General features: G+C 38.9%; 1 protein-coding gene across 2 annotated transcripts in view; it reads left to right on the top strand.

The window, feature by feature from the left end:
* Window positions 1–13,255, top strand: part of aff2 (AF4/FMR2 family, member 2) — a 143,813-nt gene that overhangs the window by 88,999 nt on the left and 41,559 nt on the right. For both annotated transcript variants that reach the window (XM_069531292.1, XM_069531291.1), the window contains exons 9-10: window positions 1,755–1,809; window positions 11,293–11,330. In XM_069531292.1, the coding sequence (XP_069387393.1) occupies window positions 1,755–1,809; window positions 11,293–11,330 (93 nt within the window). The remainder of the gene's footprint in view (window positions 1–1,754; window positions 1,810–11,292; window positions 11,331–13,255) is intronic.

Raw genomic sequence — 13,255 nt, forward strand, 5'->3', positions numbered from 1 at the left:
GCTGCACATGTCTTCTGGCCAAACCCAGGTCAATCTCTGTGGGTTTTTCCCCCTTTTTTTACTAATTCACATGAAAACAATAAAGATCAAACAAACATCTAAAAGATTAGCATAACTTGGTGCAGCAGTGTTTTTTGGTTTTTATCTGCTTTTCCGTTCTTCTAATCATCTGAACCCTGGACTGACCTTGCAGCCCTTTATTTTGGTCCCAACCCTCTCATTGGGCACCACTGCCTAAAGGTGGTTTTGCAGACGGAGTGCAGCAGTGATTATTCAGCACCAAATTTTAGCAAAGACATGACAAATAAGAGGATCATGTAGACTTAATACAGCAAGACAAGAAGCAGAAAGAGGCAGAAACAGCTGTGTGCAGGACTAAGTATTTTAATCTTGATTTCAGTCTTGATTGTGATCAATAACACAGAACACTGGCAACAGCCTTGTTTGTCCAGCAGAGAAAGATTTGTGTTTTCATTTTGTTTTGCAGTCTGAGTTGCATCTGAAGCAGCACTGAGCAATTAGTCATTAGCTGAGTGTGGTTTTGGCTTCACAAAATATGAACAAGGTCCCAGACAAACGTCTGCATAGAGAAATAATGTCTCCATTTCATGAAGTCAAAGAAGAGTACGTGCACCTTGTAGAACTGCGATGCTTTCATAGCTCTGCATGTCATTCATGCATTAGTCCATAACTCATTTGTATCTGACTGCGTCTGTCCTCATAGATGCTTATTCTCTCCGCTGCATTTTATTCCTCCCCCCGCCACGCTTCTCTTCCAGTCTCTCTCTCTCTCCCCTTCTGTCTTCTCTTCCCCATCATTATCATCTCTCATCTCGCTCACTATCTCGCCCTCTCCATCTGTCCCCTTCTTATGAAATAAAATATGAATCCATTATTCATTCATTCAAACATATCTATCATCGCCGCGTGCTGCACTGTGCCCCTTATCTGCAAAGCTTTTTCTTATTGTGCTTCAGTTATTCAAGACTCATACGGTCCCAGATGAAAACACCACAACACCGGGGAGTGTTTTTTTTTTTTCTTGAGGTGCAAGCACTGACAAGAGTGGTTCGTGAGGCAGTAAAAATCCCTGTAGGGGGTTCTTCTGTCATAACAATAGCAGTACCAGCTTAAAATAACAGTCGTTTGTGCGGAAGGTTTATATAAAGCAATAAAACACTGGAACCTGCCAATGCACAGCACATACATACTGACTAATTTGTGCGGTAAAGAGCAGGTGATACTATGAGGGAGGTCATGTTATCGACTGTGTCCTGTACATCTTTCCATCGCGTATGTACATCTATATTGTTAGAATTTGATCTCTAGCTTTGGGAGAGTAAAACAAACATGACTAATAGAGGCCCCCCAGCTCCAGTTAGAAGCCCGTAAAAAATGTCCACGTACAGCCCAGGAGATTGATCTCAGCCGAGCATGTCTGCCCATGTTTCAGAGGAATTCCTGGCGGCAGGTCAGCAGTTGTTAGACAGAAAACTTCCAGGTGAAAAAACAATCTGGAAACAGTCTCCAAACTCAACACTGAACATCTGGTATTTAGCAAAATGCCCCATCCACTGTCCACTACTTTGTTCCCCTGACGTGAACCGCCAGGGCTGCGTTTGCTGTGTAATTAATCTGCTTGCCAGAAAGGTTCTTCAAAAGGAATTACAGATCACGACTTGCCGTATGCAACCAAACTCAAGCAGACATAGGGTCAAGGCAGCAGTAACACGTGTCCCTCTGTCTCTGTGCAGGATGCTGGAGGATGACCTGAAGATCAGCAGCGACGAGGAAGAGACCGAACAACAGGTGAGCTTCAGTCCATCCATCCATTCATTTATAGGTCATTTATGTATGCACATCATCTCTCCCTCCAGTGCTTCCTCCACTCTGTCCCTCAATCATCATACATTAGATTAATTTCACATGTGTGATTCATTCATGTCCGGTAATCAATTGAACCTATGTTTCTGAAAGCTTCCACTCACCATTCATCCCTTTTCTCATTTACTCTTTCATCGGTTGATCCATGCATCTAATCACTCTCAATCAGTTTTTATATGGGCGCCATCTCCATTAAATATTTAACCCCTTCAGTCCCAGCTGTTTCTCCATACTCCCATTTGTCTCCATTTGTGTCTCTTATAAGTGTCCAATGTGAATCTATTGCACATTTTCTTTCTCGGAACACCCAGGGCCTGTTGATGTTGAATTAAGGTTTTCCTGAGACGTTTCTCACCACATTATTCTTTGAGGCTGAAACTGGCAGCAGCTACAGTATTAACAATTACAACAGGCGACAAGTGATAATGTGCAACAATAGCAAACATTTACTCACATACATTTTACTAACCTTCTGCACAAGTTAAGTCAGCAACATGTCTGAGGTGAAGAGGAAACACCACTGTGAACGTGAAGAGTTTGCAAAAAGAATGGCACTTAAAAAGTTCATACCTCCACCAAGGCCCAACAGTTTACAAATTCACTAGATCGTTCTTTTTGTTGGGATCTGCACAAAACTCTGCACACTTGTAAATATCAGTCACCTAAACATGGCTGACAAATAATTCCTTGAGAAGTCAACCTTTGAATCAACCTTTCACATTTCTAAAGAAATAGAAAATCTTTCCAGCCTCTCCCTTATCCAGATTTGAATCATAATTCAATGGTTTCTTCCCTAACACATGCCACACCCTTCCACCAGGTTAATGGTAATCTGTCCTGTAGTTTGTGTGTAATCCTGTTAACTATCAGACAAATGCAACTGAAAACATGACCTCCACATAGTCAACTATGAACTCTGTAGAGGCTCTTTCTCTTTTTGAGAAATGGGGGCGACCAATGTTTTGCATTGACTGGGGATGCTCATATGGATCATGGATATATGAGCATTGAACGATGAGAAGATACTCAGGTTATGTAAAGGCTTAACCAACAAAGTGGCCATAAGTCAGATTTTCTGACTTTATGACAAATATAACAAGGCACTCACACATTCAGAAAAACATTTGCACGTGCTTAAATAATATGAACAACAGATTAATTAACATATTTCTGGTCCATCGTTATGTGTCATTGAAGACCTATTGTGGTCCATATGTTGTCATGTCAAATCAAATAGCAAGATACCAAATCATTACAGTAACTGAGTAAACATATCAGATTACAACCTGGAAGCTGTGGTTATAAATCCCAGGTTAATGTTCACACTGAGGTGGTTACAGCGACCTCAGCTCAAGTTTCACTGTGTAAATAACAAGGACAAGAGTTTATCTTTCTTACAAGTGCTTTTCAACAACCCGTTGGTTCCAAGAACTATCTTATAGAGCTGTGAGTTTACACAAGCAGGTTGAAGTGTAAACTATGCAGCAGTCACCCTGGTACTTTACCATAAATGTACTTTTCAAAGGAAGGAAGTGTACTTGACGTACCCTCTTGCAAAGAACGCTAGGTTTAAAATAATAGTTTTTTATTAGTTGCTAGGTGCTAGTTGATGACAGCAGTTACTACTAATTATTCTGCTACAGACGATACTTTGACCAAGTAAGGAATTAGAGCTGCTGAGCAAAGTGTTTCCACTCATCTGTCAAACATGATACATCATCACATATGGACCACTGGTGTGATCTACATCATGGAAGGATGATACATTGTATACACTCCATACTATACACTTTTACAGACTCTGATTATAATCACTTACCTAATTGATAAAAGGATATTACAATAAATGACTAAAGATTAACTATAACTTATATAAGAAATTATTCAACTTAATTTTTTTAATCAAAGTTGAGAAATTAATCTCACCATAAGGTCCATTTAGCAACCTTTCTAGAGCTTTCCCTTGGATCACACAAATTCCTCAACAGATTGAGCTTTTATTTTAAATATAAATTCTCTTTAAGAGCTTTAGGATTTCTTGATCTGCTATAAAGCAGAGTTGCCACAACAGTTGTCTCTTGAACACATTCTACATGTGAATGTACAAAAACTGTCGCTATTTGTAGTTTGACCAATCAAGCTGTTAATAGACATTAACACTAATATGTCTTTTGGAGTGAAAACACCTACAAAAATGATCACTGTTTTTTGTGGGGAAACGTTTGACTTGTGTGATAAAAGAAACTGGTTGGACTGTAAAAAGTGTACGGTGAATGGAAGATGGAGTCTTAGTCCTGTCATTCTTTTGGCCAAGAGGCTTATTTGTCATCAGAAAATAGCTGATAGGCTCCTGGAAAATATTCTTAATGGACCAGGTGGTGAGATGGTGTCACTGTGTTTTCTAATGCGGAAAGTGAAATTGTAAAATCAAGGACTCGACTCAAAAATAAATGTTACTGGTTTTGAAATGTTGCTTTTTGTCATTCCATCTCGCATTTAATTTGTTTTCTATGATACTATTTGTGCCTTTTTTGTTATTTTGTCTTTGTCCATTTTAAGGGGTTTCAGCTGCTTTACCTCTGTGTCCACAGTGGGACGAGTCTGAGTTTGTCACTTTGGGGTTCTGTGTGAACGAGCTGTACAGTGGTGCTGCTCTTCTCCTCCTGTTTTTCACTATGAAAACTGGCATGGTGGCCCCCTCACTGCTCTAATCATCATCACACACTAATGATGCCAGAGACGAGTTCAAAGCAGTCGGTGGGGATCGTGCAGCCACCCCTCCCCCACTGTGCAGACTGATATCAGTGCTCATCAAAGAGTCCATGAGATATTTTCTGTTAATGAAAAGATAGCAAATCCTCTCATTCTCTTTTAACTGGCCTTCTGATTGTATAATTACTATGATGGCAGATATTATAATTATGGCAGGTCATTTGTAGTGGTTTTAGTTATTATAATTAGGCTGAAAGTAGATCTGTTAATTACAGATATTCAGTGTGCATTCAGAATTATAGCAAGTGGCTTCCTTAATCATACTACTTAAATATAATTACACTTTGTATTAGGATGAATAGACAGGATGAAATAGGATACACTTCATTTGTCTTCGTCTTTTCTCTCCGTATCTCACTTCTCTGTCAGAAAGGATTTTTTTTCTCTTTTTCCTGTTTTGTCACAATAATATCATCCCTCCTCAAAGACACAGTGTTTCATTCATTTCTAAAATGTTCGTATCCTTTAAAACTGTAAGAGTTAGAGATCCTGAAGACATTTCTGATGACTCATCTTAAATTAGAGGGCATAACAAAGGTTATTAAAATCAGCTTCGATTTTGGGTACTAAACAGCCCTGTCATGTAGAGCCACACCTGACTGTGCAAGCAGAGTTGCTAGCAGAGCCAGGTCGTATTGTTTTAGGAGATGTGCGTTTGGATGTTAATGGTAAAAACTTTTTGCATCATCACAGAAAGTGTTTGAGGTCCACTGCTTTTGACAGAGGAGTAGGTGACCACTTCAGAGTCGTCCAATCACATCGCAAGGATTTCTTTTTAAGGCCTCCTGTAACTAGACCCCCATGGAAATCCCTCACATCACAGTAAACGCTCACTTCCATTACACTGTGGTCACTGAAGAGAGGTGGAAACGTGGTGACATTGCTAGAAATAACTCCAGCAAACACAAGCAGTCAAGTGATCAGAGGTTCTAAACAATGAAAATACATCAAATAAACAGTTATAAAAACCTAAACAGACTGTTCAACTTTAACCTAAATGAAAAAAATAATGTTAATCTGGTGGGTTTGCTCACAAGCCGTCTGAATGCCATGCTGAATATATTTTTGAGTGACAGTTTCCTAACTGATGGAGAGGATTAGCCGGGCTACAAAAATACAAGTCATATGATTCATGATGGTTTTGCGTCAAAGAATACGTTTAACATTTTTGCTAAATATTGTGCATCATCTCCAGCTCTGTCACTACACTTAGCTGATGTTCAAAACAAAGACACAAACATCACATATATCCTCATTCATAACAGTTATTTTTCTGGAGGTTATACAACTGTTTTAAATATGTTTATAAGTCAACTTTAGAGATGAACATTTTAATCTTGGGTGAGAATCAGGTTAAAACAACTGATATTCCACTGTCACTCTGCTCTTTCAAACCACAGCTCTATTTGATGGGATGGCTGGTTGCCATAACTCTTATCTGACTGGATACACTCTGTATTTGCCCCAGAGTTTGAGATAAGTCAAATATAGAGGAATTTTAAAATGTAGACTTTGTCAAAACCATTTTTGGACTCTGAAGTAGGGCAGGGCAATATGGCCAAATAACTACATCGATATGAACATTTTCACATTTGTCAATATCAATAATTAATACATGTTGGATTATTATTTCTTTTAAATTGAATGACTGATTTTTGGATGTGGTTTTAAACTCTTCCTTATGAGCAGAGAATGACAAAAACTTGATAAACAGCAAAAGATTTTACAAAACTAATGTAGAATTATGTCTCATCCCTCCTCACTGTGTTTACACAATGCAAAAGCATTATATCTATATACATTGGACATTTGTTATATTGCTTTTGATGAAAATTATACTGCAATAACTATTGATTTATTGCCCTGCACCATCTGAAGATAAACACACACACAGGATTAGAACGTTTTTTCACGGTGTCTCTTCTGCGTTTATGTGAATAAGTCTGTTACACCACCTCATTCTCTCTCTGTATTTTCACCTCAATGTCCATATCTTTCTTCTCGTGTGACTGTGCAAGACAGAGCTGGAGTGTGATTAAAATAAACAGAGAGCAAAGTGAGATGGAACAAAAAGACTTGAGTAAGTCACTGGGACAAAGAAGGAAAGTGAAAGACAAAGACAGACGAGACAGACTGATAACGCAGACGTGATGCAAAGATAAAGAGAGATGAAAACAAGAAGACAGAGCGAGGGACAAAGAGATGGGTTGAGAGAGACGAGAACAGACGTGAATTCAGTGTCTGTGTGTGCTGTTAACAGGCTTATAGCAAATGACTGCATGGTGCATTATCAAGCTTTTATAGCCTGAAGTAAAGCACAACAGCAAACACACACATTCATAATCTAATACACAGACGTGTTGAGAATGTATTACACACATGCACCATATACATATGTAAGCATATAGAGTGTACACAAGCAGACTTATGGCCTACTCACAAGCATTTATGCCAGCAAACACATAAACATATGCTGACAGCCTCTCTCTCTCTCTCTTTCTCACTCTCTTGCTGTCTCTCTTTCACACACACACACACACACACAGACACAGACACACACACAGACACACACACAGACACACACACAGACACACACTGTCATTAGTATGCTGTGGCACAGTGCTGTGAGGGCAGCAGAAGAGTATGATGAATATGTTTTTGGCACAGAGCAAAGAGACGTAGGAGAGGAGGGAATTGAAAGAAGGAGCAGAGGCAAGAGGGATGGAGGAGAGAGGGAAAAAGAGGAGAGGAAACGAGGGATAGCAGGGAAGAGAGAGATGTTCCTAATGACTTTAGAAACTGACAGAAAAACAGCAACCCAATTACTGCTGCAGCACTGTCCTTTGTCTCTCTATCGCGCTGCCTTCTCCTCTCTGCTCTCTGATGACAGATCACCTTGGTCAGAGCAAAGTCAAGCTTAAAAGCTCTGTCTTTATATGAAGTAGAGTTGCAGCTGGTAAAATATGTCCCACACTCATGGTCACGTCTCCTGCTCTCTGTGGCCCAGTCAGCTGTGAACATTTTTAGGAAGGTGTGCTGAGGTGTTTCCATGCATGTGCAGTACATGTACTCTATACAAAACATTAAACATTAAACCTAAAAGGTGAGGTTTAGGTACAGTAATAGTCTTGTTAAAGGTACCCTGTGGGTTTTTTGACCACTAGTTGCCACTATAGAAGACTATCTTAAGTGGGTGGGTCCCCTTTTCTTTTGTGTCACATGCATGCACATGAGATAGCACATGTAATAGATAGATAGTTTCATGCTAATTTTAGTGCAATCATAGTGCACCATCTAAATGCCTTGAAGAAGAAAACTCCACGCTAGCAAACATAATTTCAAACTACTGACACTCAGAAGAGCATACAACCTTACAGTCCTCTTAAATTCAAACAAGCTGCACCAAAGTCCACAGATCCCTAATTATGCCTGATTTTTTCATCTAGATCTTTATTATTCCGTGGGAAGTGAAAATATCAAAATACTCTTGTAATGGAAGAAATTGATTAAAATGTCCTTAATCTGCCCCTTTGTCTGGATCTGTGCCAAACCTGAATGGGTTCTTTTTCTGCCCGTACCCCAATCCTCCACCACGTTTTATGGAAAACCTCTTAGTGGATTTTGTGTCATCCTGTTAACAAACCAACCAACCAATGGACAGGGTGGTAGAGTAGCAGCAGTGGAATGGGTTTGATTTGCATTAGCAGTAATTGATGATACAGTGTAATGGAATGTTTACATGGACACCAATATTATGACCTGTATATAGACCTGTCCATGTCTTGACTGCTTTAATACAGTATGTCCTGTTGGAGCATTTTGTGACATCAACATATGACATGTCTGCCTTGGGTTCCAGTGTAAATACGTAGTAGGATGTTATGTTGACCTGATCTACTCTGTAACATGTAAACAGGAATATGGAAGGAATATTCTTAATATTCTTATTCAGAATAATGTCAACAGTCAGAATATTGCTTTCCATTTAACATTCTGAAAACTGCCATTGGATGGCAGGTACTAAAAAATGTAAATAATAGCTGTTAAAAAAAAAGCTGTGTTAAAAATGGTGTTTGATATCATAAATTGAATCCCCCTCGACTGAACACGTTTCTTGGTGTTGAAGTGAAAGAGGTAGATTTATTTTTTTAGTTTAATGGCCACAAGGACACTATGACAAGGGTCAAAACACGTCATGTTGCCCAACTTTAGTTAAAGAAACTCAAACCTGACTTTTCAGAATAATTGTTTTTACTGTGGTATTGTCCACTCAGTTTACTTTCTTCAGTCTGTATAATCACCAGCTTTCCCAGCTGTTTGTATTGCTGAGACAATGACAAGTCTAGAGTTGTGTCTCAGTGCTTAGCTCAGGTTGTGTCCAGTAGTTTGGCATCTGTGAAACGCACACAGTCTGATTATGTGTTACAGAGCACAAGAGGTTACACAGTCTTCTGTGGAAGTGCAGAAGAAAAAAAACAGCAAAGTGCTGAGGCTACTAATCGACCTTGAAACAGAGATAACGTGTAACAGATGGTGAGAGCAAACTGGATGGTCAGCACAAGCTACAGCAAACAAGAGGTGTGAGGTACAGAAAGGCATCGATCAATAGGGTCAAAAGGTTACTGAGTAAATGGAAGGTGTGAAAGTGACTACATGGGCCTAAAGGCACCTGGGCAAATAGAGAATCCCACATATTGGCTGACAAGTGACAAAGAAAAACGTGTTAAATTTGTCTGGTATTCAACATGACTGGTGATTGATGATCAATGAGTTGCTCTAAAAGATTAATTCTAAAGACTATCATTTCTGAGCACAGTGGGAGTATAAGTCTGTGCTGAACTCACTGCATTAAATCCAACTGACAGCCGATGCAGAGATGCTAAAATTTGGCATATGGAGCATCTTTGTTCTGCACAAGGAAAAAGTAGCTGCTAGAGTTTCAGCAGTGAAAGCTGTGCACAAGAGTTGCATCAGAAAGTGAGGCTGTTGAACCCAGCGTTCAGGTGTTAGAAATGCTTCATAAAGCCTCTCATGTAAAGCGACATTGTGTAGACAAGCAAAGAATTCATTGTTCAGTTCCTGTACGAGATGAAGCGGGGGTGTTTAAAGCCTTTTTAGAACTGTATCGCCAGGCCTGATGTGCAACACTGTGATGTCCCGCACACACATGAGAGAGAGGGAGAAGAGGATATGGAGATTTCGTAAATAAACGTAAATCATACAGAGCGCTTTATGTCGTCAAAGCTTTAAGGTTTGGATTGTCCTGCCTTCAGTAAAAGAGCTTGTCCTGTTTGTCCGGAACAATGCTCGCAGCAGTGTTGTAACAGAGGAGATTGTGTGAATAAATACTGGTTGTGCTGTTCTGTATTTAAAAGCCAAGTAAAGCCACCAGCGAGCTAAATATATTCACACATACATCCTCTACATGAGCCCTGCAAGTCTCCCAAAGCCAAAGATCTGAGGAGGTTTGTTGTTCTGGCCTGCAGCTACGCATCGATCTATCAGAAACTTCACTGGTCCAGTTAATCACCTTATTCCTGGAGAGGGAGAGGGAGAGAGAGAAAGAAAATACAAGCCAGAGATGAGAAAAGGTCGTGCTTTTGTTTGAGTAATTCATTTCAATGGATTCAGTGCTTGAAGATGAATTAATGGCTGATATTTGCAGATATCGAGTTTACAGTTTTTTGGGGGGGTTGTTTTGTTATTGTAATTGATGTAGTCATGTACAAAATTGACTCTGAGTTGATAGAGGGGAGTAAAAGAGGACGCGAGCAGAGACGGAGGGGGGAGGAAAGGCTTTGCTGACAAACCTAATCACCCCATTCTTTGGCTGAAAGAAGGGAGAGTATGAATATAAACAAAGGAGTTAAGACAGGTCAGGGTGACGAGAGAGCAAAGGGAGGAGTTAAATGAAGAAGGGGATAAAGGAAGAGAAGATAAAAACTAAATAGAGAGGTTTTACCTCCTCCTCCAAGTAGACACAACATATAACACTGTTTTAAATGATTTTTCTCTAAACATTGTGACTATATTTTAAATCTTTTCTGATATACAAGTCTCTCTCTCAATATTTATGACAATTATCAAAATATGATATATAATAAAATCTATACTGCAATATTAATATTGTTTTCAACTTCATATGTGCCACTGAAGTAAAACAAGTATATTGAACATATTATATTATTATTATGTTATAAATGCTGCAGCTTTTACACAAGGGAGTGTACATTCTGTAGCTATGGACACTTCCTGTTGTAGAATTTAATAATTTTATGTTTCATATATCACATTATATATTAATGATATATGATTGATGTTGTGCAAATGAATAAAATCTTTATATTAGACACATTTTGTCAGTGTCCAGTAAAATATAATCTTTATAAAATCCAGTGGATTATCTGTGTGCAGATAATTTCATTTTTCTTTCAAACGGAAACACGTCTCAGTAAAATGTATACCTTCACAGAAAAGTGCTAATTCAGTCATGCATTCACCCATTACTGGAATTTGAGCAATGATAAAACTGTGCTGAAACTTTAAACTGAATATGTTGATATTTAACGTGTGTGTGTGTGTGTGTGTGTGTGTGTGTGTGTGCGTGCGTGCGTGCGTGTGTATGTTTGTTGACAGGTGTCTGACAAGCCCAAAGCCAGAGGCACAGCCCTGAGGTAAGACAAATAGCCACACTCTGTTTTATTTATCTTGACTACATTTCTATTGTGGTGCAACTGAATGGAGCAAAGATGTGTATGTTTTTTATGTTGTATTGACTCAGGAAAATGTGAAAACAAGGTGTAGTCCTTGACATCAACCAAACAAGCTACACATAAAATGTTCTTAGTCCTGAACCATACGACGGAGGCTGTAGTGGTCAGCACTGGGTGATCTTCTGCTCATTACTTCTGTGGCTGACTTTGATAACACAGTTAAGAAATTTGGTGTTGTTTAGAAGAAATTTGTTTGAAGGTTATTGCAACACAGTCTCTATTCAGGCTTGTGGAGGTAAAGTGGCTGTAATTCACTGAAACATCTGTGATGGCAGGTGCCCACTTGATAACCTCAGTCACCAGCCTGCGGTCACGCTCAACTCTGAACCATTAAAAATGAGGCAGCAGATGTCCTCTGTGCTGTTTGTAGTAGGTTATGGTATAAATGTGAACAGGACGTCCCTGTGTTCATCTGGGTTTATTAAACACAGGATCCTGTGTATCACTGTGGATAGATATACACACATAATGACTGAAAGTCAGTCATTCAGTTTCCTCAGGCCTGTCTTTACTAAATGTAGTCTCATTATGACTTAACCAGGTTGAATATTTGACCCTCACACTGAGCATATGGTGAACATATGTGTTAAATGATATTAAAAGCTTTGCCCTGGCTGTTTTGATTTCACTGGCTTTGAATGCAACCTTCTTCTTGAATATTGTTTGAAGATATTGAAGTTTTATTCTGTCTTGGATTGTTTGTTAACTTTATAATGAGTCCAGACTGGAGGTGCTTTTGTTTTTCTGTGAGAGCTATCACTATTTCCACTTTTTACTACAGAATAATAGTTCTCTAGTCCAGGAGTCTGAGTCGAGTGCTGACTTCATTCAGAGGCAGAAGTTGCTATCTGCATTTGAACACAGATAATTTAAAAAGCAGATAGCTGATTCATTTCTGTCAATATCTTTCACTTCTTTCTCACGAACTTCCAGTCCTGAACTCTTGTCCCTCGTCTACAGATACTGCATATTCACATACAGAATCTGCGATTAATACAACACTGAGATATTGTTAAATGTTACAGTGGCAACCTAGCTTTTATATGTGAAACATATGGTATTTTCTATTGTAATATATACAGTAGTTCAAGGTAGATCAACCAGCTACCTACTCACATGTTAATGTTACTCTCATGGGTATAAATATAATAAAAAAGTTAAAGTAGCCATATCTGTAGATGTGTAAGGTACTAATAAATCACTACTGTCATGTTATATATTAACAACTGAATTTTATAAAGTTGTTCATCTGATCAACTTCACTGAGAGGTAATTAAAATGAATTGAATGATAAATTGCCACATCTGTTGGTCAATGACAGCAGCGAAAAGAAATGTTTAAGAATTCATCAGTGAAGGCATCGTTCCTCTGCTCCTCTCATTTGAAAGTGTCAATCATTCCCCCACAGCTTGAGGCTGCGGCTACTGCTGTGTGTGCTGGAAGACTTTCTTTCTTTATTTTGTTGTCGGTGTCTGAAAAATTTAGCTAGCAGTGAAGCATGGCATTCTAAATTTCTTCTTTTATTTTTTCACATTTGAAGGACTGTGTCATGCAAATTTCATATATGGTGTTGTGGTGTCAGTGAAAATAGAATTACAGGCTCATGGTGTGGTTCTAAAATGAGGTTTAATCATCCCTGTGTTTCTTTGGAGGAGTGTGTGTCTGCTTGTTTTTCCATCATCTCATTTGACATAATTATGGCATCAGGTACAACCCCCTCCTGCTCCCCCTGATTTGTAATTTGGACTAAGATTAATCTAATCGGCAGGAAACACACCACATGAACAATCGTCAATAACAACTTTTCTCATTCCTGGCATTTTCCA

The sequence above is a fragment of the Paralichthys olivaceus genome, chromosome 9 (assembly GCF_024713975.1).
Source record: "Paralichthys olivaceus isolate ysfri-2021 chromosome 9, ASM2471397v2, whole genome shotgun sequence".
In the NCBI taxonomy this organism is placed as follows: Eukaryota; Metazoa; Chordata; class Actinopteri; order Pleuronectiformes; family Paralichthyidae; genus Paralichthys; species Paralichthys olivaceus.